This window comes from Phasianus colchicus, chromosome 6 (genome assembly GCF_987193195.1).
Source record: "Phasianus colchicus chromosome 6, bPhaCol1.hap1.1, whole genome shotgun sequence".
In the NCBI taxonomy this organism is placed as follows: domain Eukaryota; kingdom Metazoa; phylum Chordata; class Aves; order Galliformes; family Phasianidae; genus Phasianus; species Phasianus colchicus.
This window is the reverse complement of record NC_143441.1, coordinates 31,150,388-31,171,226: the sequence shown is the minus strand read 5'-3', so window position 1 is coordinate 31,171,226 and position 20,839 is coordinate 31,150,388. Positions and strand designations below refer to the sequence as shown.

Here is a 20,839-nt window from a genome sequence, read left to right as displayed (position 1 = left end):
GTTAAGGGAGGTGGGGAAAAGCATACTCTAAGGATTGGAGAGTTGGGGTGCAAGAGAAATTCTTTTCTATCACTAGGATTATAGAAGTGACAGCCTTTTTGTCCCATAGATGATAATTTTTTTTGCTATAAAGGGAATACATCAAGAAAATTGTCAGCTCAGTGGGGTCTAATTTATCAAACATGGGGTGAGGCTGAGTTATGGAATTACTGTGTTAAAGTCTTATTTTAGCATAAAATCCGTCCTTCGAAGAAGATTACTTCTTAAATGATCTCCTGCATAAAACCTTTCCCGCTCATTCATCAGAGTGATGCTGTTTGTGAAACTCAGCTCCTTATTCCACGTGCTCTGATTAAAATCTTTCTGTCTTACAGTGTCTACCTCATACACGCAGCTGCACTCTGCTATGAGAAGATAATACCCTCTGCCCACCTCCATCGCTGGCAGTGATGTCAATGAATTGATTGCCTTCTGTAAATCCGTGCTCCTTCTGTGCTCTATATAATGTGTATCTGGTGGGACCAATACAAACACAGCTGTACGATCCTATACAGTTCCATCCTGGCACACCCATGCAGACTGGGATTATAGGAGATTTATGTATATAGGCACTTTGTGTTCATGCAAAAAAAAAAAAATCATTAAATTACATGTATATTTGTGGAATGCTAATTTAAATGATTAACTTATGAAGTGTGTATTTATCAAGGGGGTGCAAAGATGAAACTTGTGTATTAATTAAATTGAGCTCTGTTCAGAGAAGTTCACTTGCACTTTTTCTGGCAAGGCTACTGAAGTTACACAACTCTCCTCATATTTGCAACTGGCAGTGCAGACAGAATAGCACTTGTAGAGACCTATTTTTGTAATGGTAGAAGTTTTGAATTTTATGGGTATTTTGTCAAAGTACTGAAATAAAGATGACTTCATGCTTTTAACTGTGTTCTACTCTTGGAAAGTTTTTAAAATTGAAGAATCGTTCCCTTATTTGGGTTGAAAACCTCACTCCTAGGCATGCTCCTCCTGGCTGTGGCAGCTGTCTTGTCACCAATTGAAGTGCTGCTACTTGACAGGAGGACAGGGGTAGGCTTGGTTTCTGCAGCCCCTGGCTGTACCTTTGGGGGCTGCAAGAGAAGATGTGTGTCCTCTCCCTCAGTCGCTGTCACTGATGTGAAAACAAAGGTCTGTAACAGTTTTACTGGGGTTAGAACGGACAGACTGGGTGAGCCCTTCCTTCAGGGAACACTGCAGGGAAGGAGGGGAAGCTCTGTGCATGATTAGCTAACTTTGTACTTAGATGCATTTTTTCTGGTAGTTACAAATTTAAGAACTGACAGTGTTAAACAGAGGAAACTTCCACAAGAGGTTTCTGTACAAATTTTAATCAAAAATTCCATGAGCTGGAGCTCACGACCATTTATCACCACCACTTGTGAACCAAACATTATTCAACAATCCTGCATGAGTCAATGCAAAGCATAACAGCATTAAGATATTTCACTTCATTGATGGATTATTTTCCAGGTGAACGTGTTACTTACTAGCACTGTCATCCTGCTGTTACTTCCATGCTTACACCAAGCTTTCAGAGATGGCTGCTTTTCACAGCTTGCTTTAGAAAATTATTTGTAGCTTCCTGAAGTGAAGTATTTTACAAATGCTCCAAGTTAAACTTTTAAATTGTTGAGTTACAAAACTTCCCTATGAACACTTCTTGCAGGCACCTCTACTCAGCCATACAGTGACAGTTTGAAGTAATTAATTCCAAATAACTCCAAAAAGCAACCAGGATGCCACTTTGTTCCCTTTTCAATCTGTGATTCTGTTTCAAAACAGGGCAGGTGCATTGCCCTCAGTCCTTTGTACCTGATGGAGTTACTGTCATTGGGCACAGAGGTAAGGTACAGTCATATCCCTCCTTATCTGGGGAAAGGCAATTGTCAAATGTTTTTTTTTTCCTACCAACTGGAATCTTTGCTTTAAAAAACATTTCTTCACTGTAAAGGCTGGGGGGGAGGGAGGCATGCACCTTAGAAGTGTTACACACATAGAAAGACAGTTTTTCTTTCAAAAAAAAGCACCAAGAAATTGGTAGAACAAGCAGTTACACACAGCAACACTGAACGGTGTGGGGAAATGAACAAAACAGATGCAAAGAGGGTGCAGGCCTGTCTCTACACAGTACGTGGAACAGTTTCGATCTGTCATTCATTTTGTCACAATTATTTCACCAAAAGTCTGTTAGTTTGCACAATTCAAGGTTTTAGCTCCAGAACTTACAGTGACCTTCTCTTATATCTGATAACTGGGTTATTAGGTGTATGAATCATGGTTGTATAATTTATACTTGGAAAGTAGTCATTGATGAGATCAAATTCGTACAAACGAAGCAAAGTGGACCAGATAGTCTTGATCTGAACGTAAGCGAAGTTCTCTCCGATACAGCGATGACGGCCTAGGAGGAAACCCATAGCAAGCAATCAGAACGCCTCTGACTGCAGTTTCACCTGGAAAATGTTATGTGGACTGTAACTGCTTCTTTCTGAACAGGCTGAGCCCTGATGCTACAGACGGACCATTGTGCAACTTCTAACATCTTGTTTCCATAAAGCTTTTGCTGCAGAGAATGTGGAACATTTTGAATGGGATTGTGTTGTCCTGTTTTCAGCAGAATGCACCCATTTATGCAGCACCGAGGAGAAGTTTGTAATGTTCAAAAAATGGCATTGACTATAACCATATCGTGGTCAGATTTGCAAACTGTTTTGGCAGTTATGAATCTCTACATAAATTTTCGCTGCCTTAAAATGTTTTCATATTATGAGGCTTTTTTACCATGACTTTGAAAGACTTGAATAAACTCAAATATATGCTAATGTAAGGATTTTTTGTTGTTATTAATCTGAACAACACACACGAGCACTATGATTGACTTCAATTCTTTAACAGCCCGTTCACACTAAGAAAACTTTGAGGCAGCAATAGAGAGAGAAGAAAAATCTCTTCATGTGTTGCAGCACGGGGAAAGTGTGGGGTGAGAGGAGCAGCCCGAGTTGTGTGCCAGCACCAGGCAAAAAGCTTGCTTTCTGTCACTGTTACTTACCAGCGCCAAATGGAATGTAGGCAAACTTCTCCCCAGCTGCTGGGTTGTCCTGGAGATAGCGGTCAGGTTTGAAGTTTAGGGCGTCCTTCCAGGAGTCCTTCAGGCGATGGTTAACGGTGGGAGACACACAGACCTGATGGCCGGGGGGAATGTTGTATCCTGCAACGGTCTGCAAGGGCAGAGACAAGGCCCACACATCTAATTCCTCAGTTCTTAACACTGAAAGCATTACCTGAAGTTCTGTATCCTTAGACTGGAATTTCAGAAGATGTTTTGGCTAGGCCAGTTTAAAATCAATGCAGCAGAGCACATGTAAGTGGCAGATCCAAACTAAGAACTCGAGCAAGAATGACAGCTGGAAGAAAGGGTCAGTTCTGTTGAGTATGGCTGAAAGGGGAACGTGGCACTTCATCTTCCTCAGGGGAGATGTGGACCAGGGACTTTCTATATACCTAAGTGAGCATTCAGCAGTTATTCTGCAACCTGAAAGTGTCCATAATTCACTTCTGCACATCTTCAGAGATAACAACTATGCCTCTGATTATCTTTTGTGGGTTATTTGTTATTTAGTTGTCTTAAATTACAGTTTGTCTAAATTCCAGCTCCCGTCTTGTTTTATGCTTACATAGAAAAATAAATTCAGAGTGGTACATTTCAGGATAAAGAAGCAGCCCACAGCTACACTGAGTTCTTTCTAACAGTGCAAAATGTTCTCCTCTGGGGCTACTTATTGTCAGAACACACAACTGCTCCTTTTCACCCACATGAAAGATGGGGGCAATGAGGGTATCTAACAGAAATGCTTTTGTTGCTTTCTTCACCTGAGCTGTGTGCTGCCCCAACACTCTCTTTTGCCCAGCAGCACCAGCATACACCTTGTGTCCAGTTCTGGGCTCCCCAGTTCAAGACAGACAGGGAACTACTGCAGAGAGTCTGGCAGAGGGCTGCAGAGACAACTGGGGTCTGGAGTATCTCCCTAGTGAGGAAAGGCTGAGAGACCTGGGGCTGTTCAGCAGGGAGGAGACTGAGAGGGACCCTATCAGTCCTTGCAAATATCTACAGGGTGGGATTCTGGTGGATAGGTCTGGGCCCTTGTTAGTGGTGCCCAGTGACAGAACAAGGGGCAACGGCCACAACTGGAACATAGGAAGTTCCATACCAACACACGGAAAAACTTTACTTCAAACATGTAACATGCACTGGAACAGACTGCCCGGAGAGGTTGTGGAGTATCCTTCTCTGCAGGTATTCAAAACCCAGCTGGATGCTTTCCTGTATAATCTGCTGTAGGAAGTTACTTTAGAAGGGGGTTGGGCTGGACGATCTCCAGAGGTCCCTCCAAACCCTTGCAGTTCTGTGATAAAGACTACATCAAAATCACTTACATGCTGGTGACTTAAGAGCCACAAAGAAATCCCATTGACCAAAAAGCAACAAATGGAAGATAATCACAAGAACACCGGGGCACGAGATGAGACTCCTATGGGATTTAAGCTGTCACACAATGAAGTGAATGCCTGTCTGAAGTACGGTGTACCATTTCCTGTGGTCACTGCTCACTTGCTGCCCTTATCATCAGAGCTGGAAGGGGCTGGAGGACTTTGCAGGACTTTGCCCAGTCACTCATAAAAGCCACTAGCAGGGAGATTCCACAAGTGAAGTTAGATCCAAAAAAAGCATACTCACCTGGGGAGTTTTGGCCAGTCTCATCATGGTCATTATAGGAGGCCTAAGCCTTAAGGTTTCTTTTAGGCAGCGATCTAACAAACTGAGATCCTTGAGCTGCAAATATAAATAAAATGATAAATCAAAATACAGCTGAGTTCATTCAATTATTATCTTACACCATTTAGAAATAAATAACTAAACCAAAGAATAAGTGGCTCTTATTTACATGGACTTCATTTGCTACCCTGACAATTTTCCCTTTAATTCAATTACAACTAGCTGCTGTTCCGTCTGACTAACCTGTCCTACAAGTGCTTTCTAATGCCTAACTAAAGAAAGAGATCACACCACATTCCATTCCTCCTTTATGCAGCTCATTTTTTAAATTGAGCTTGTAGGAAGTGCAGTTTCCATAGTAAATGCTGATTAAAAAAGAAATGGTAGCAGTCTGAAAAGTAACTCCAGAGAAAGAGAAGGAGACACACTGCCAAGTAATGTCACCGCAGACTGCTTGTGAAGGTTAAGATTCTAATGCATGTCATTCTATGGCCATATTGTCCATTTTTAAAAATACATATCCAGAAGCACAGTAACATCCATCAGAAATGATGCAACATACAAACCTGTTCATAAGTTAATGGTGGCAAATCATCTCCACAAACGGCTTTCTGCTCTGCGTAGCACTGCTCCTGTATCGCTTTGTCTCTGGCTATGAAGAAGCCCAGCCAGGCACTCGTGGTTGAGGATGTGTGCTGCCCTGCTAGGAGCAGCCCAATGAGCATCCCTGCTATCTCATCATCTGTCAGTGGGCGGCCATCCCTACATCAAAGGGGATTAAGTCAGAGCTTCATTCAATCAGCTTTCCAGTTACAGCAGTATTTACAATTTCTCCTAATTTACTTCCTTCTACTCCTCATGCATTGCCCACTCTAAATTCAGCAGCTAAAAGTCTAGGGAGAGGCAGAAGAGAGAACCAAGGTGGGCAGAGTCTCTGGAAGCTTTGAAGAAAAACATTACAGAAAGCCAGCAACAAGAAAGGAAGCGGAAGCAGCAGCCTTGTGACTAATGATGATCTCAGAAGTCAAGGTTAGCATTTATACTTTCAGGCTGTTTTTAAGAACACCACTAGGATCAACTGCTGGCAATGAGGAATGCGGGACATGAGAATATTTCTTGTTTTTGACAAAATGTTCTAAACAGCTCAAAGCTGAAGTAAAACACCTACTTATTTTCCTGTAAATTACAAGTCTCCAACTCCACTTTGCTTACTTGTATGAAGCATCGAGTAGAGTTTGGAGCATGTCATCCTCCTTTTCTCCAGAACTCCGACGCTTCTGGATAACCTTGTAGAAAATGTTCTTTATTTCTCTGTGTGCTCGATCTCGACGCCTGCAATTCAGATCACTTCTGTTAGCAACTTCATAAGAAGCAACATGAAATCCTTGTAAGGATTTATAGGAATGTCTGAGACAGCTTCAAAACAAAAAATAGGGGAATAAATAGATGAAATGCTCAAATTGCTACAATCTTCTTCTTGGTACCTGAAGCTGGGCAGAGGTAGCCAGGCTGGCAGAAGCCATGCAGCATGAGTAAAGCCCCCATCCAGGTCAGCATACAGCTGAGCCACCTTCTCATTTAGTAAGCTTCTTATTTCTTTTCCATGCAAGCAGTGACTTGCTGTCAAAATGATAAGTTCTGAAAAGGCTTCAAACAGGTCTGAGAAAAGATGTGGAAAAATGTTACTGGAGGTGAACTTTAGGCAAAATGTTACATTTTACAGACTATCACTTATTCAAATCTTGTAGAAGGGAAAAACAAACAACTACCATACATACATTAACAATTTTAAATTGAGTTTTAGCTTGCTTTCCCCATAAAAAGAAGTATTTAATTTTGAATTTCCATGGTTTTAATCAGGTCTTTCAATGAGTAACATTTTAATTACATTACTTGATGACTTCAACAACTTGTTTTCTAAGTTACTGTTCCTAGAGTTTTTTCTAGGAAAGATGTTACCCCTTCCAAAAAGTAAAAAGTAAATGCAGTAAAAGCTCAACCCTTACCAAACACAGAAGTACAAAAAAGTTAAATTTGAAAACCAAAATCCATGTGTAAACAGGTAGTTTTGCAGCTTACTGAATTATTTCTCAGCATTTCTGTCATTGCAGGCTTACAACAGTACTGATGGGCTGTGACTAGCTGACTAGTTGGGAAACACGGCTGGGGAGGTAAGGATGGACTTACATCACTAAGCTCACCTTATCGCTCTGCAGATAAGCATGAACTGAGATCTCTGACACAGGCTCCAGGAAGTCAGAGCTATGAAACAGACTGAACTGACTCACAGCATGCAAAATCAGCATGATTCAGCCAGGCAACGCATATGCTCTCTACTGTCAGACTAAGCAAAAGTAGAATTGTCCTTTGTTCCTGTCAACGATTTTCTGAGCACCTTTATTTTCAATAGCATTAAATCTGATGAAACAAAACCCGTGTTTAGCGTGTTCTGATGTTAGAGCTTCGCCCTACAGCTCTTTTAATATTACAGTAAAACATTTACAAAAACATACTGTTGCATCCTGCATCAGCCTTCATTCCTTTCCAGAAAGTCTAAGTAACAATGCATCTGATGTTGCTTACTTCTTTCTCCTCTCTCTCCCCAAGCTTTGAAATATTCCTTTGTTTCTTCTTCAATCAGAGTTACATGCTGCTTAAACTGAGCAATGTTTAGCCCAGTTTTGAGCATCTTTTTCTGTTCCAAAAATACCTGGAGGAATCAAAGAAGAAACGATCAGTAAAATGTCCATGGTATTAATGTGATTAATAAATTCATTTCATTTGTACTCCAAAAATATAGAAGAGTAAAAAGGAAATTAGGACTGTAGAGTACAACAGAGTGTCCTCCTCCTCTCCCACAGTAACATCTCACCACTGGCCTAGAGATGCACCTCGCTTTAAGAAGGCCCAGGAGTCTGACTTGGCAGCATGAAGCAAGCTATTTGCTAGGGAAGCTTCACAGCCTTCTCTACATTTTTTCTGCAGACAGACTCATAGCTAAGAAAGCTACTGTAAAAAGCCCACTATTAGAAGAAAACCATCAAATGGGTTGATAGGACATCTACTCAGAAAATCATTCAATTGATTTTTAAGTCCTAGCTATAGATCAGTATTTGTCCTACAGAACTGTACAGGACCATGGACAACTGACCGAAGACTGTCTTCCCACCAACGGCTCTACACACAGTGTAAAGTTATTTACAAAACAAAAAGCATAAAAGAGAGCTTGCCCTGCATAATTTCCATTTTCAGAATGCAGTGGGCACACCCTGGCAGAGCAGTGGTGCAGGCATGTCTTCCCTTGCAACATGGCAGCCCATCTCTTATCTGGATAGAAAGCATGCAGTAAGAACACACCCTATCAGTGCACTGCCTCCCAGAAACATACTGCAAGAAGTTTGGAAGGAGAAGACAGAGAGGGAATCTGAATTGATATATAAACAATGCATATTGACAGACTTCATTATCAGTCACAACTGATATTCAAACAAGTAGTCAACTCGAGGGGTTGGTTCTTCTGGAACGCAACCAAAAGAGACTTTCAGACAGGAGACAGGATTCTGCAGTTCGTTGTTCCACACAACATGCATAAGCATGAGAACAGCCAATGCTCATCTCAGAAGCAATGCTATGTAGCACAGCTACTTCACTTCCAGATGAAGGCAGGCTGTACTCTGCAAACATGCAGGCTGACTTCTGTTCTAGCGAGACAAGCTTTGTGGTGCCTACGGTCTTGCATAGAGGTTAAACATGACAGAAACGAGAAATCATCACTTATAGATCTAACAGAAGGAAGATCTAATGTTGCTCATAAGGGAAAAGGAAACTGCAGTCAGTGACAGGCTATAAGGGAATAATAAAAAAAAAGCACTCACTCATTAGTTTTTCTCAATTATGGGATTAGACAGTTTCTAAAACAAAAAGCAGCATCCAGACTAATGGACAGTAAGGCTGTGTTATTCACTGCCTAAGTACATTCAGGCTGATCCTCCAACTGAGACTATCAACCACACCATGCCTTCTGCCAGAATCTCAAGCCCCTCATACAGAGCCAAGGGCTCACAGCTGTCCAGTCAGAATGTAAACGATCCTCGTTTTCTGCTCATTTTCTATTTAAAATACTTACCGCGTTAGGGACATCGTAAGCCACCCCCTTTCCAAAGACTGGTGTAGTCAGCCGGGAATACACATCTTCTGCATTCAAGTCTTCATTTTTGCTGTTGAAGAGCAGCGCAGCAGCATCGCTGCCCAGCAGGTACGTAAACGTCTTGCCAACCATCGTGAAACTGAACACAGGTCCATACTGAGAGGAAAAAACACCCATTTGTTTTAAATAATAGGAATACAAATCATGGAGTCATTATCTCTTTACAAGCTTCTACAAATCTCTTCTCCTAAGAAACACATAGAAACTGCATAACATAGAAACATTTTAAGCCATATTTGAATTCTGTTCTCAATATAAAATAACACATCACTAATAAGTCTAATTAATATTTGTAATCTCACAAGATGTAGGACCATTAAGTTTCAAAAATGGAAATTAAAAAAGCACAGAACTACTATAGAGAGACCACCAGACATGTGGGCTCCAGAAACCAACACACACTGCTTTGGAAAAAAGACTGGGTCTGCAGTCATGCGCTGATAATGAAGAACAGTAAGATTTTAACGTTTAAAAGTCACCTCCAGCAGATTCCCACAACTGAATTTGTCTTTCTCAAAGTTAATCAAGCTGAGATTTAAGTTTATGGCTTTTGGACATTTTAGACAAAGTAAAACATGTTGGTACATCTTATTTTGCTGGACAGAATTAAGGCTCTACTGCCTTAGTCCATTTCTTTGGGGCTATTCCAATTTCTGGGGTTCGATACCCCTGCTCTTCTGGCAGAGCTGAGCACCTCAACATTCATGCAGTCACCTGCAGAGGTGTCAGCTCCATCCCAGCCTGCTCACACACACATCAGCACAGAGCACGGACCAGCAGTTTACAGTTTCCGATTAGAGCAAGAAATAACCCCGTGAATGCGGACTTTTAATGTGTGTGATCCAACTCTGAGCATTACCCAAAGGCTTTTCAAAGACTGAATCACAAGAGGAGTTTCAGAGAACACAACTATTTCTGTAACACCAATGCACCACACACAAGATGTGAAGAAGCCACAACCTCCTGCGCACTCCACACTCCACATCTGAGGAATTAAGAGGGAATTCACTGACTGTAAACGGACCCCAACAAGCACACAGCAATGCTTTGGCACTGCTCAGCCACACAGGGCAGCACACCTTGTCATAGGCGTTTTCCAGAAACTCAATAGGGTTCTTTCCAAACGCTACGGCATGTCCGAGGAACGGGATGCTTGAGGGGATGTGAGGAGGGTGGTTCTGCAGAGGAAAGAAAAGAAAATGTTGAATTTTCTTCAGAGTAACACAGCACTGCGTTCAGCCACACAAGAGATGCACACACACTCTGCTCAAGATCTTCGGTGAAAAAAGCGACTTCGGATGACAAACGACGTTTTACAAGAAGGCCGGGCTGCTTTTCAAACCACCTCGGCCAGGTCGCCGACCCGCCCTCCCGCTCCGAGAGCGACGCCAGAGGTACCGCAACAGACAGACGGCAGACACCGGGAGGCGCTGCCCGCGGCCCCGGCCCGCGGCCCTCAGCGGCCGCTCCGCGCGGCGCCTCACAGGGGGCCGAGGCCGCGCCCCGACGCGGCCCGCCGGGGGCAACCGGACGCACCGCCCGCTGCCCGCTCCCCGCGTCCCCCGCGCCCACCGTCCGGCCGGCCCCGACGTGGCGGCGATAGCCCAGCTGGAAGAGGTAGCCGAGGCTGAGCGCGAAGGCGGAGGCGGCCAGCAGCAGGGACAGCGGGTTGCCGACGGCGGCCCGCTCCAGCAGGCTGCCGCCCACCTCCAGCAGGCTCAGCATCGCCTCGCGCTCAGCCGGTACCGATCGCGACCGTGAACCGCGAACCGCTACCGCGCGCCGCGGGGGCGTGCCCTGCAGCCGGCCGGCCCAGCCACGGCGCTGGGCTGATCTCTGCCCATGTGACGACTGCCGGCGGCCCGGCCAATGGGCGGCGGCGCACCACGGGGTGACGGCATCGGCCGGGCTGCGACGGGCGCCATTGGGCGGGCGGCGGGGCGGGGCGGGCGCGGGGGCGGTGCCGGAGAAGACGGGGGCGGGCGGCGCCCGGGGCTGCGGGCTGTGCGCCGCGCCGGCCGCTGTGCACTGTGCCGGCCGCTGTGCGCGCCGCAGCAGGGATGTGACGCGTGCTGTGTGCGCTGGGTCTCGAAGGACCGTCTGAACGGTGTAACGCTGCTCCGCAGTCCTGTTGGCGCTGTCCTGGCGCTGCCAGCAGTCACTCTTGCTTGGCTCTTGGGGACAAAGGGTGAATGCCTCCTCTCCAGGCATGGGCAGTAGGGAAGGGCTGCAGTTAAAAAAAAGTCCAGGAAAGTGACAGGAAGGTGAGGCTGCAGTCTCTCAGGGCAAGAGAAGGTCCCAAGAACAACTTCAGGGATGAAGAGAGCATGTGGCCTTGGTGTAGGGTGAGATCGGTCCGGTGGGGGTGTTACAAAAACACAGCAGTCCGGTGCTGATGTTCCATGGTGCCAGGCATGCATTTGGAGCACCTCCTCAGCACAGCTTTTGGTTGGGTCACATCCTGAAGTCAGGCACCAAAACCTCACTGAGAACCAGACCAAGGTGGGTGCAGCCGCTGGATGCATTGACACGGTGCTGCTCCAAACCAAAATGGTAATGTGAGCACCAGGAACTATTCCCAGACCTGAGTCTCATAGTCTTCATTGACAGATACCTTCTTCATTCTAGAGGCAGGCCTTCAAAGCAAACATAAGTGCAGTTGCCAAGTTCAGCTCCTACCTTTAATCTACACAGGTGCACAATTATGGTGAAGACAGAGAACATCACGCTCACAAATATCCCATTTGTGACAACACAGCTGTCTGGACGATACAGACATGTTATCCTGGACTCACAGTTGCCTATTTCCAAACTCAAACCTCCCATATGCTGCACTAATTGGGAAACAAACAGCACATCTCTTCCTGCTCTGCACATACTGCTTTCAGGTAAGCCAAGAACGGTAACACAGCACTGGAGCTCAGTGCCCGCTGTACATTTTCAGAATGCTCCCCCTATTTTCATACATCCTCAGAAAACACTCTAAAATTGGTGCTGAATAACACATCAAAACCACAAACATACACCTTGTTTCCATTCAGAAACACCATTCAGGAATTTAAACAAGGAAACCCCAGCAGTGACTAACATAACTTGATGTGATAGATTCACTGAAGTCTACTGAAGTTTTCATCAGTTTGACATACACTTTCTAACAATTACTTCACATTAGAAATAAGGAAGTGCATTTTTGATTCTTTTTTAAACAAGCCATGGTAAAAAATGAATCTAAGACTATGAATGATTTCTAAATCCACACTGAGCTCTCATGATGATATTGTGATCAATGTGATAAAAAAAAAAAAGAATGACAAGACAAACCTTTGTTCCCTTCATACGTACTGTTTGTACATCACAGATTTAGAACGTCACCAATCGTGAACAGAGCTTTAAAGCTTTCGCTTTGCTGGTTAGATGATGCATGCCTGTCATTACCAGCATTCTGATCAGTTTCTCTATCATTTCATCATAAGTTAGGGCTTGGTTTTCACTGATCCAGATGTCCAGCGCCTTGGTGATTTTCTCTTTCAACTTAAGAGCCCTGTTTGGGAAAAAGTTGTGAAGTAAACACTGGAGAAAATAAAAGATTTGTAGATAGTTACTACATTTTACATAGATATACATATTCTGTATTTAACAGAAGTAATGTGAATTCTGTAATCAAAATACTGTGTATTAACTTCATAACATCGTAATGAAAAGGGAAACAGGAAACGTAAAATGGAAAGGTACAGTTACAAATAGCTGTCCCTAACCTGGTATTTTGCAGAGCCTTGATGTCAGCCTGACCAAGCTGTAGTTTCTGGCAGAAGAATTCAAAATCTTCAGAAGGAACATTGCCAGCGATCATTTCTATTATCTTGCGCAATATTTTCTCTAAATACAACCACATAAAACGTATAATTAATAATACAGAATCGTGTGTCTTTTCTATCAGATGTTTTGTAAATACTATTTATCTGCTTTGGGATTTTGTTAATTCCCAAACACCATTTCCAAGGTGATGTTTCCATCCTGGAGGACAGACCACCATCGCTATTTCTGGGTGATGGTCTTTCAGGTCTGTCTCCCTGACAGCCCTGCTGGGAAGAAATTTGGAAGCTTTTCATTCTCTTCAGTTTGAAGCAGCACAGCTCCAAGCTCCCTCTGTTTGAGGTGGGAGAGCAGGGTGTGCTTCCAGAACATACACCATGAGTTACAGGAAGAGTAAGCTGGGGGAGCTACAGTTTTGAGAACGCTTTTTACAGTAATCAACTGCCTCACAGCTCTGCTCACCATCAGGTGAGAGTGAAGCAGATTGTCAGAACAACTGCACATATCTGAACTGCTCATGTAAGTTAAGAATACCATTTTTTCTCTGCCTTCTGTTGACTGAAAACAAGTGTTACATCTGACAAGAGTTTACTGCATTTACACTGCTTAAGGTGAAGCAGTGATTCAAATATTTTGTTCTCTTTGATCACAATCAGGCTGTGAAAGAACTACTTTGGGCTCATCCGAATCACTGCGGCATCAGGGAACGCTGCATGAAACAGGCACCGCTCCCTTCACTCGGGGATAATAGCGGGGCGTGCTGGAATAAGGTTCAACATCGAAAATCGGCAACGGGAATGAGCGAGGGCACCGGACTGCCTCCCAGTGACCCAGGAGTGTAACTGCAGGCAGGCAGCGCCTCCTGCCTGAGGGGCTCAAGTAAGGCAGTAACGTTTTAGTCAAAAGCAAGTATAGCACAAGGATAACATCTGATAGGCCTTCAGTGTATCGTGATTAATAATGATGGGTAGGCTGGCCACAGAGAAGTAAGGATATAAGTAGATATTGAGATTTTGCATTCTCAAGAGCTGAAAAAGAGCTAGGGAAGTTAAGAAAGGAGGAAGATGCTATTCTACTCTCAGTACAAATCACCTCTCTGATGGGTAGAGTTGAAGTAACCTTAAGCTTGTGCATTTCATTTAACTGTGTCTGGCTTTCTGGTTTGAATACAAAACTCAAGACCTCGATTTCAGTTTTAAGCTGTCAGCTTCCATTTCTGAAAAGAATCCTATGCAACAATATCATCCTAGCTCTTAAAGCAGTTCTCTTATCAGTGACCCAAGCAATAATAAAATATAAATCTTGTTTATATTATGCCTGTACAGTAAGAACACGCACACTAACCATCACCTCAATATTGCTGATAATAACAGAAGTCAGTGAGGAACAGATTTAAAACTAATAATGATACTGCTTTCTGAAAACAATGGAGTTTCAACAGCCGCTGCTGTAGCTACCTTTAATGCACAAAAATAACTGTGTCTGTTCTTAACATACCATCTCTTTCATCAGCACTTTCCAGATAGCATAGAATGGGATGTAATTGCTTTCCTTTACAGATATCTTGTAGTGGCTCAAACAAAGAATTTCCATCAAAGTTTATGTCTTTCAGCAAATAAAGGTGACGAAGGCCAGCAGGCAAATATCTCAGCCGATTTTCTGTTGAAATACATGAGCATACTTAATTTCATCTGGGAAAAACAGTGTCCTTTGTCCATGGGATTTTAAATTATTTCAGTCAGAAAATATCTGAATACATTTGTGAAGCAGCCCAGCTGTCTGTGAAGCACAGCAGGTAGGCAGGAGGGATCACTTCCTGGGATACCTCAGCTCATGGTGAACCCGCTGCTTTCCCAGACAAACAAGACTCTGTTCCTGTCTCTGCACGAGACAGCCATGAGTTTCAGGGGGAATTAAGCACATGAAACACAGCTGCTGTGCTCATGCTGCTGTGATATAACCGAGATAACATACTGTGCAGCACTGCTTCATGCCCATCTCTTTGTCATCGCATCTCTAACAGCCACTTGGCAACCCAGTAAATCAGCCACCAAAAAAGGACAACAGACCGTATTGTATCAGTGATATTGAGTGGACATCTGGACACACAGATACACATTCTTTGCAACAGAAAAATGTCAATCTTGCACATGACAGAAAAATGAAGGGGTTGAATGCTTGATACTTACCACTAAGGTCAAGGTGCTGCAGACTTCTTAGTGATGTAATAGATTTGGGGAGCTGGCTGATCTCATTGTTATTTGCAATTAGATGGACCAAAAACTTCAGTTCCCCTATGCTGTCTGGCATTTCCTTTAACATGTTATGAGATATGTCAAGCTCCCTGAGGGAAACCAGTTTGGAAAGCTCCTCTGGAATTTTAGTTAACTGATAAAAATAAGAACAAAATTCATTTACTTATATATAACTATTTCTCTTCTGTAAAAAGTTCAAAGGTAACTTTCCTGCAAGCAAAAGTACATTCCTTAATTTAATTCCAACAATAAAAGTTCTGAACTTCTGTTCTAGTGGAAGTTCATTTAGTATTTTCCAATAAAAATACTGCTGCCAAGCACAGAATTTTTCAGCAAAATTCCTTAGGCATAATGATAGAATGACAATTGAAAAGCCAAGCCTCTATTGCTGGAACTTCAAGAGTGATTATTTTCATCACTGCCCTCTCAGAACACTCAACACATTAGGAAAAAAAAAAAAAAAAAAAAGGAAATAAAATGTTTTTTGTTTTTTTTTTTCATTTAGGTTCTGTTCTTCCCTTGGTCTTTCCTAGTTTGCATTGTTCCACTAGGAACTTTAACTGTTCTCCAGCTATTGTGGAAACAAGACCTGACTGTATGATGGCAGACACTTTGTTCCCATGTCTGAGAGAAGTAAGCCCTTGGAAAATGTAACCACACTTGGAACCATACGAACAAAACTCGAGACTTTTCTGTAAAGCTGATTTTGCAAACTCTGGTGAAAGAAGAGATTAAAATGCTTAACTTTTAACATGAATGAGGCAAGGGCTGTGCATTTGCTTCAGAAGATTTTCTTTGTTTTCAACTGACAATAAGAGCACAGTGTCACTCTGTCCATGACAACCACTACCTGCATTTTTAATTGGAAAAGAAGGTTTACATTTCCTCAGGAGATTGTTCTGACCTCTTCCTTAGTATTTGTTAAACAAAATTATTAAACTTTGGATTTCAGAAACATGAAGCAGTTTTCTCTGCTGTAAGAAATCACAGAAGTAATACAGCTTTTTTTGTTTGAGCTGGTGAAAGTTTAATGAACTTGTAAGAAGTATGACACAATTGTAAAGACTGGTTCATTTAACAGAGGAACCTTGGAGGCAGGCTTATCTATAGAATTTCCAGCTAGGATTAAAAGTATGTGTATCCTAATAGAATCTTGTCCAGCTCTGGTATTAAAAATCAGCAAAAACAAACATATACTTTCCTCTTTACAAGCTTTTTTTTCTGCTCTAGTCAAACACAGGAGCTTTAACACGTTAGGAAAATGTCTGTAATAATTTTCCAGCATGACAATCTGCACAACACAAGGTTTCTAACCTAAAGGAAATGTTCTCTTACCTTCAACCCATTCACTTGACACACAGTCAATTTCTCCAGTGATGAAAGAAGACATATTTCAGAAGGAAAAGATGCAAACTGGTTGTTTGATACATTTAAGTCTTTAATCATTTCCAGATTGCTAATCTTTAAAGGAATATTCTTTATCTGATTATTTGAAACGTCGAGTGTTTTTAAACCCTTTAAAGAACACAATTCTTCAGGAAATGAGTCAAACTTATTGTGGTGCAGAAGAAGAACTTGGAGAGCCTTCATTTCAGATATCGCTGCTGGCATACTATTGATCTCATTCTCACTTACATCCAAGTAAATGAGTTTTGTGAGGCTGCACAAGCATGCAGAAAATGAAGACAGTTTATTCTTGTTTAATTCTAGATGCTCCAAATCTTTAATATCAGAAATTCCAGGTATTAATTCTGAAATAGAGTTGCCACTAAGATTTAAGTATTTAAGATCAGATAGTGCACACACCACATTTGGAAACTGAGAGAGCTTATTATTGCTGAGATCAGCTTTGGTTATCCTTATACAAGTTTTTAATTCGACAGGGATGTACGTTAATACATTTCCAGAAAGCTCTATTTTGGAGAGGTCTTTTAAATGTGATACTTGTTCAACCAGCGAGTTTAGTTGATTCCCATTTAAAGAAAGCTCCTTTAAATTTTTAAGTCTGTGAATACTAGCAGGGAGCTGGGTTAACTGATTATCACATAGAATAAGATGTTTCAACATAGTACAGTTGCAAAGATTATTTGTAATGCTTTTGAATAAATTTTTTGAAAGGTTCAGAAACGTAAGTTCTCTCAAGTTCTCCACTTTATCTGAAAGAAACTCCAATTTGTTATCATCAGCTCTGAGTCCTTTCAGTTTTGTCAGCTGGAAAAGCTGCACAGCCAGAAATATAAGCTTGTTGTGACTAATTGAAAATTCTTGTAATTTCTTGAGCTCTTTAATATCCTTTGGTAAACTCTGAATGAAGTTTTCACATAAGCTGAGATTTACTAGATTAGGAAGGTAGCACAGAACTCTTGGAAATATTGAGATCTGATTGGAATCGATGTTGAGTACCTTCAAGTTTTTCATGTCAATCATGGCATCTGGCAAAGTTTTTAGCTTGTTCCCAGCAAGCTCTAATATTTCAAGGCTTTTCAGTGCAAAAGGAAATTCATCAATGCTGTTGTGATTGAGAAAGAGCTCCTTAATATTTACAAGCTTGGGCAATTCTTCAGGGAGGCACGATAACCGGTTGTGACTGACATTCAACACTTTTAGTTTATGAAGCAATGATATTTCTGGCGGCAGCAGCGTCAGTCTGTTTCTTTCAAGTATCAGGATCTCCAGATTAGACAAGTTAACTGTATTTAAGCGTAGCGTTTTTATTTCGTTGTTCTGTAAGAGCAAGGTTTTTATATTTTGGCTTTCGGAAGCAGACTGAGGCACGTCCTGGAGCCCTTTATCACTCAGTCTAAGTGTGAAACTCCTTTCTTCCGCAGGCAACAAAAATGTTGATCCGCTTCCTGCACTTCCAGCATTCACTGCTGATGATGGTGACAAGTCTGGTCTGGCATCTCCTCTGACAGCACCTGCAAGCACTTGCTTTAGCTCCCCAGTGTCTTTGTCAGCTGACTTCAATGTGTGCTTCCTCACACCTGTTTCAGAGACAGCCTGAGGCAACGTGGGAGCATTTATCACAGTGGAGGATTCACGCTCACTGCTTTTTCCAGGTAAATCACTTCTTGGGACATTCTCAGTCTTTTTATGGCCTTCCTGATCTACCTGAGGCTCTTCTTGTGAAATTTCACTTAAACTTTCCACAGTTGGGTCAGCTACTCCAGCAGTCTCTGATAAACGCAACGAGTCTTCCCTGGCACCGCTGTCAGCAGTGCCGTGAAAGCTTTTCAGTTCTGTATTCAGACCCTCCGGAACGTCATCTTCTTCCTTCTCCAGAGACATCATTTCTTGCTAATTCTTCAAACGTGCATCCCTCAGACAGACTTACCTTTTTGCTCCCTAGTTTTATAGCACACTCAACCTGAGCTACCAACGACGAGGAACTCCCCGTGTTTTCAGAGCAACTCTTCCCGCTCACTTAAAGCAGCAGCAGCAGCAGCAGCCACAGCAGCTCAGACCCACCCGAGGGTCCTCCTCCTCAGGAGCAACGCCGTCTACCCCGCGCCGCGGGCAGGAGCACCGCCAAGCCGGAGCGGCCCGTCCCGCCTCAGCCGGCAGAGCAGCGGGGCAGCGCAGAGCCCGCTCCCTCAGGGCGGCCGCCCGTTGCCGCGGCAACCCGCGGTGCCTCCCGCGCGGCGCCGAGGAGCGGTTGCGCACGCGCGCCGCAGGAGCGCGGCTCGGGCTGGGAGCGGGGCTGGCGGCAGCCGCGGTGGTTCCCCGTCTGCTTTCAGGGCGCAGGGCTGGACGCGTACCGCTGCCCCTCCGTTAAAGGCCGGGCACCGTTTTGCGGCTGTTTTTTATTAAGTTTCGCAGCGATTCTGCCTGCCGGCCGGCCTCCCGCCACACACGCTGTACCTCGCTGCTGGCGCGGGCGGCACTGGCGGGGTCGGGCAGCCCGCCCTGCCTGCGGCACGCGCTGACGAGTAACTGCGGCGCGATAAAACCGTACTTGTTTTTCACTGTATTTTCAGCTGCCTAGCTGGAACACACACTCAGCCCTTGCTTTGTCAACCGTAAAGTTCAACTACTCATTTAAAAAATGCTTATGGTGATCAACCTATATGGTTTTATCTCCTGCTTACTAAGGCATGATTTTCATTTCTTGCAGCTTTTTCAGCTCTACTGTTTGGCACAGAGCACGGCTGCTGGTGGGCTACACGCTGCCTCGCTCTCTGCTCCAGTCCCACTTCCCCACTCCCAGACAGAAGGCTGGCACTCACCCCTCCTTGTCGCAGCAGCACCTCCTGTCCCCGGCTGCCAGCAGCCCGCCCAGAGCTCCAGCTCAAAGCCTTCCGATAAGCATCACCTGCTGCAGCTGGCTTGCCTGGACTCAAGAGTTCCCATTTTTCCGATCCATTCCCGAGTTGTTTCCAAGGTGTGCAGCAAGGTGCTCTGTGTGCCTTAATCTGCAATCACCTGGAACCCTCCCTATGATCTTATCATCATCCTACACCACTCACAAGGATTACTCAACCCCTTTCCCAGGTGCACAGCAGTGTGCGCCTTAACTTCTAATCACTGTGGAACTGTTCCCATGATCCTATCTCACAATGATCCTACAAAACTGCAAAGACCAGCCTGTCCAACAACCCTGTGGTAATACCATCTGCTTGATAAGATATTTTAGGGCACTTTGATGCTGGCTGCAGTTAATACAAATAACAAAGGTGACTTGTAAATAATTTATTAGGTAGTAATAAATAAGAATCTTAGCAGAAAGAACTATACAGCAATAAGGCATATTAATACTACTGTTAAATATGCAACTATGACACGCATCAACATTTTCCTTCTAGTTTTGTAACAAAGTGCTGTGTAGAGAAAAGTACTTCTGATACCAGTTGTAGCAAGGATGCTACAGAGGACCTGACTGTTGCATTATTTACCATAAATAAAAGATAACAATCCATGAAGACTTACTGCTACTTATGCCCATTAAATAGTAAAGCTTGCTAAGAAGACTTCAAAGTATCTTCTGTTCATTTTTTAACTTGTTCATTACTTTAATTCCTTAAACTGTACTTACTAGCAGTGAGGTACTATTAAAGGTATTACAAAACGGCACACTTGGGGTTTTGTTTTGTTTTTTGTTTTTTTTTTTTTTAAACTTCTTTTTACAAAGTATTGCAGACTGTTTTTAGCATGCAGCTTACATGGAAGGAGTAATCAAGTGCACTTAGAACCCTGAAGTACAACCAGAATTTTTAGAGGTGCATTATGAATACTGTCTTAAAGTACAAAGACATTTCAGAATCCATAGGGTCCCCATCTTACACTTGGGACCAGATTTGCTAAGACCCAGTTGTGACTCTGTAAAAAGCAAGAAGAATGCTTATAAACTTGCATGTTAAACAGTAATTGTAGCATTAAGTCCTGCATTCTCTATTGTTTGCAGTTTCAAGGAAGTGAAATAAGCAATGAGAAGGAAAATTAGTTGAACAGAAATGACTTAGTACCCCCTATATGAGTTCTTGTTACTGAAGATGTGTTGCAATCCATGATAAGAATTATTAAAGTATCTGAAGACCTCTGAATGAGATTTGTTTGTAAACCTCCTCCTTCTCCATATATATATGTTTTATATTGCACGGCAGAAGTAAAAGTCCAGTTTTCTTACAAGCCCACTAAACACTGAATATGGCTTTTGAAGATTTAAAATAGTTCCCTTTTGACATCTTCATGCAGTATTTTAGAATAAATATGAACACAAAGTATGAGAAATAAGAGTAA

At 43.1% G+C, this 20,839-nt stretch overlaps 3 protein-coding genes and 1 long non-coding RNA gene across 6 annotated transcripts in view; 2 read left to right on the top strand and 2 right to left on the bottom strand.

The window, feature by feature from the left end:
- The window catches only part of AKAP9 (A-kinase anchoring protein 9), a 100,010-nt gene extending 98,578 nt beyond the window's left edge, over positions 1-1,432 (top strand). Inside the window, exon 51 of the mRNA XM_090142821.1 lies at positions 375-1,432. Coding sequence (XP_089998947.1) covers positions 375-418 — 44 coding nt within the window. The 3' untranslated portion in view covers positions 419-1,432. The remainder of the gene's footprint in view (positions 1-374) is intronic.
- Positions 1,433-1,859: 427 nt separating this feature from the next.
- CYP51A1 (cytochrome P450 family 51 subfamily A member 1) lies at positions 1,860-10,883 on the bottom strand. 2 transcript variants are annotated; one of them, XM_031614390.2, is made up of 10 exons: positions 10,608-10,883; positions 10,115-10,213; positions 8,955-9,131; positions 7,412-7,538; positions 6,313-6,487; positions 6,041-6,160; positions 5,395-5,590; positions 4,790-4,885; positions 3,104-3,272; positions 1,860-2,455 (listed from the first exon to the last, which is right to left on the bottom strand). In XM_031614390.2, the coding sequence occupies exons 1-10, from the start codon at positions 10,758-10,760 to the stop codon at positions 2,277-2,279; spliced, it is 1,491 nt and encodes a 496-aa protein (XP_031470250.1). In that variant the 5' UTR covers positions 10,761-10,883; the 3' UTR covers positions 1,860-2,276. The 2 variants fall into 2 exon arrangements, with proteins under 2 accessions (XP_031470250.1, XP_031470251.1); XM_031614391.2 differs by lacking the exon at positions 10,608-10,883 and adding an exon at positions 10,296-10,413.
- LOC116243248 (uncharacterized) lies at positions 10,840-12,890 on the top strand. Its single transcript, XR_016467799.1, has 3 exons — positions 10,840-10,926; positions 11,730-11,923; positions 12,805-12,890. It is a non-coding gene; the product is annotated as an uncharacterized LOC116243248 (long non-coding RNA).
- LRRD1 (leucine rich repeats and death domain containing 1) lies at positions 11,933-20,770 on the bottom strand. Of its 2 annotated transcripts, XM_090142816.1 has the most exons (5): positions 16,439-20,770; positions 15,038-15,236; positions 14,346-14,507; positions 12,791-12,911; positions 11,933-12,576 (listed from the first exon to the last, which is right to left on the bottom strand). In XM_090142816.1, exons 1-5 carry the CDS (start codon positions 18,392-18,394, stop codon positions 12,396-12,398), a joined length of 2,619 nt encoding a protein of 872 aa, XP_089998942.1. In that variant the 5' UTR covers positions 18,395-20,770; the 3' UTR covers positions 11,933-12,395. The 2 variants fall into 2 exon arrangements, with proteins under 2 accessions (XP_089998942.1, XP_089998943.1); XM_090142817.1 differs by lacking the exon at positions 14,346-14,507.
- Between the last annotated feature and the right edge of the window lie 69 nt (positions 20,771-20,839).

Excerpts from the sequence above, each read along its gene's own strand:
- CYP51A1 (XM_031614390.2), bottom strand. The coding sequence starts at position 10,760 with ATGCTGAGCCTGCTGGAGGTGGGCGGCAGCCTGCTGGAGCGGGCCGCC. Across the intron at positions 9,132-10,114 it reads TGGAAAACGCCTATGACAAG|TATGGACCTGTGTTCAGTTT; the intron begins GTGTGCTGCCCT and ends TTTTCCTCTCAG. Across the intron at positions 7,539-8,954 it reads CTTACGATGTCCCTAACGCG|GTATTTTTGGAACAGAAAAA; the intron begins GTAAGTATTTTA and ends TGATTCCTCCAG.
- LRRD1 (XM_090142816.1), bottom strand. The coding sequence starts at position 18,394 with ATGATGTCTCTGGAGAAGGAAGAAGATGACGTTCCGGAGGGTCTGAAT. Across the intron at positions 14,508-15,037 it reads GCAGCACCTTGACCTTAGTG|AAAATCGGCTGAGATATTTG; the intron begins GTAAGTATCAAG and ends GTATTTCAACAG. Across the intron at positions 12,577-12,790 it reads AAGGCTCTGCAAAATACCAG|GGCTCTTAAGTTGAAAGAGA; the intron begins GTTAGGGACAGC and ends TTTCCCAAACAG.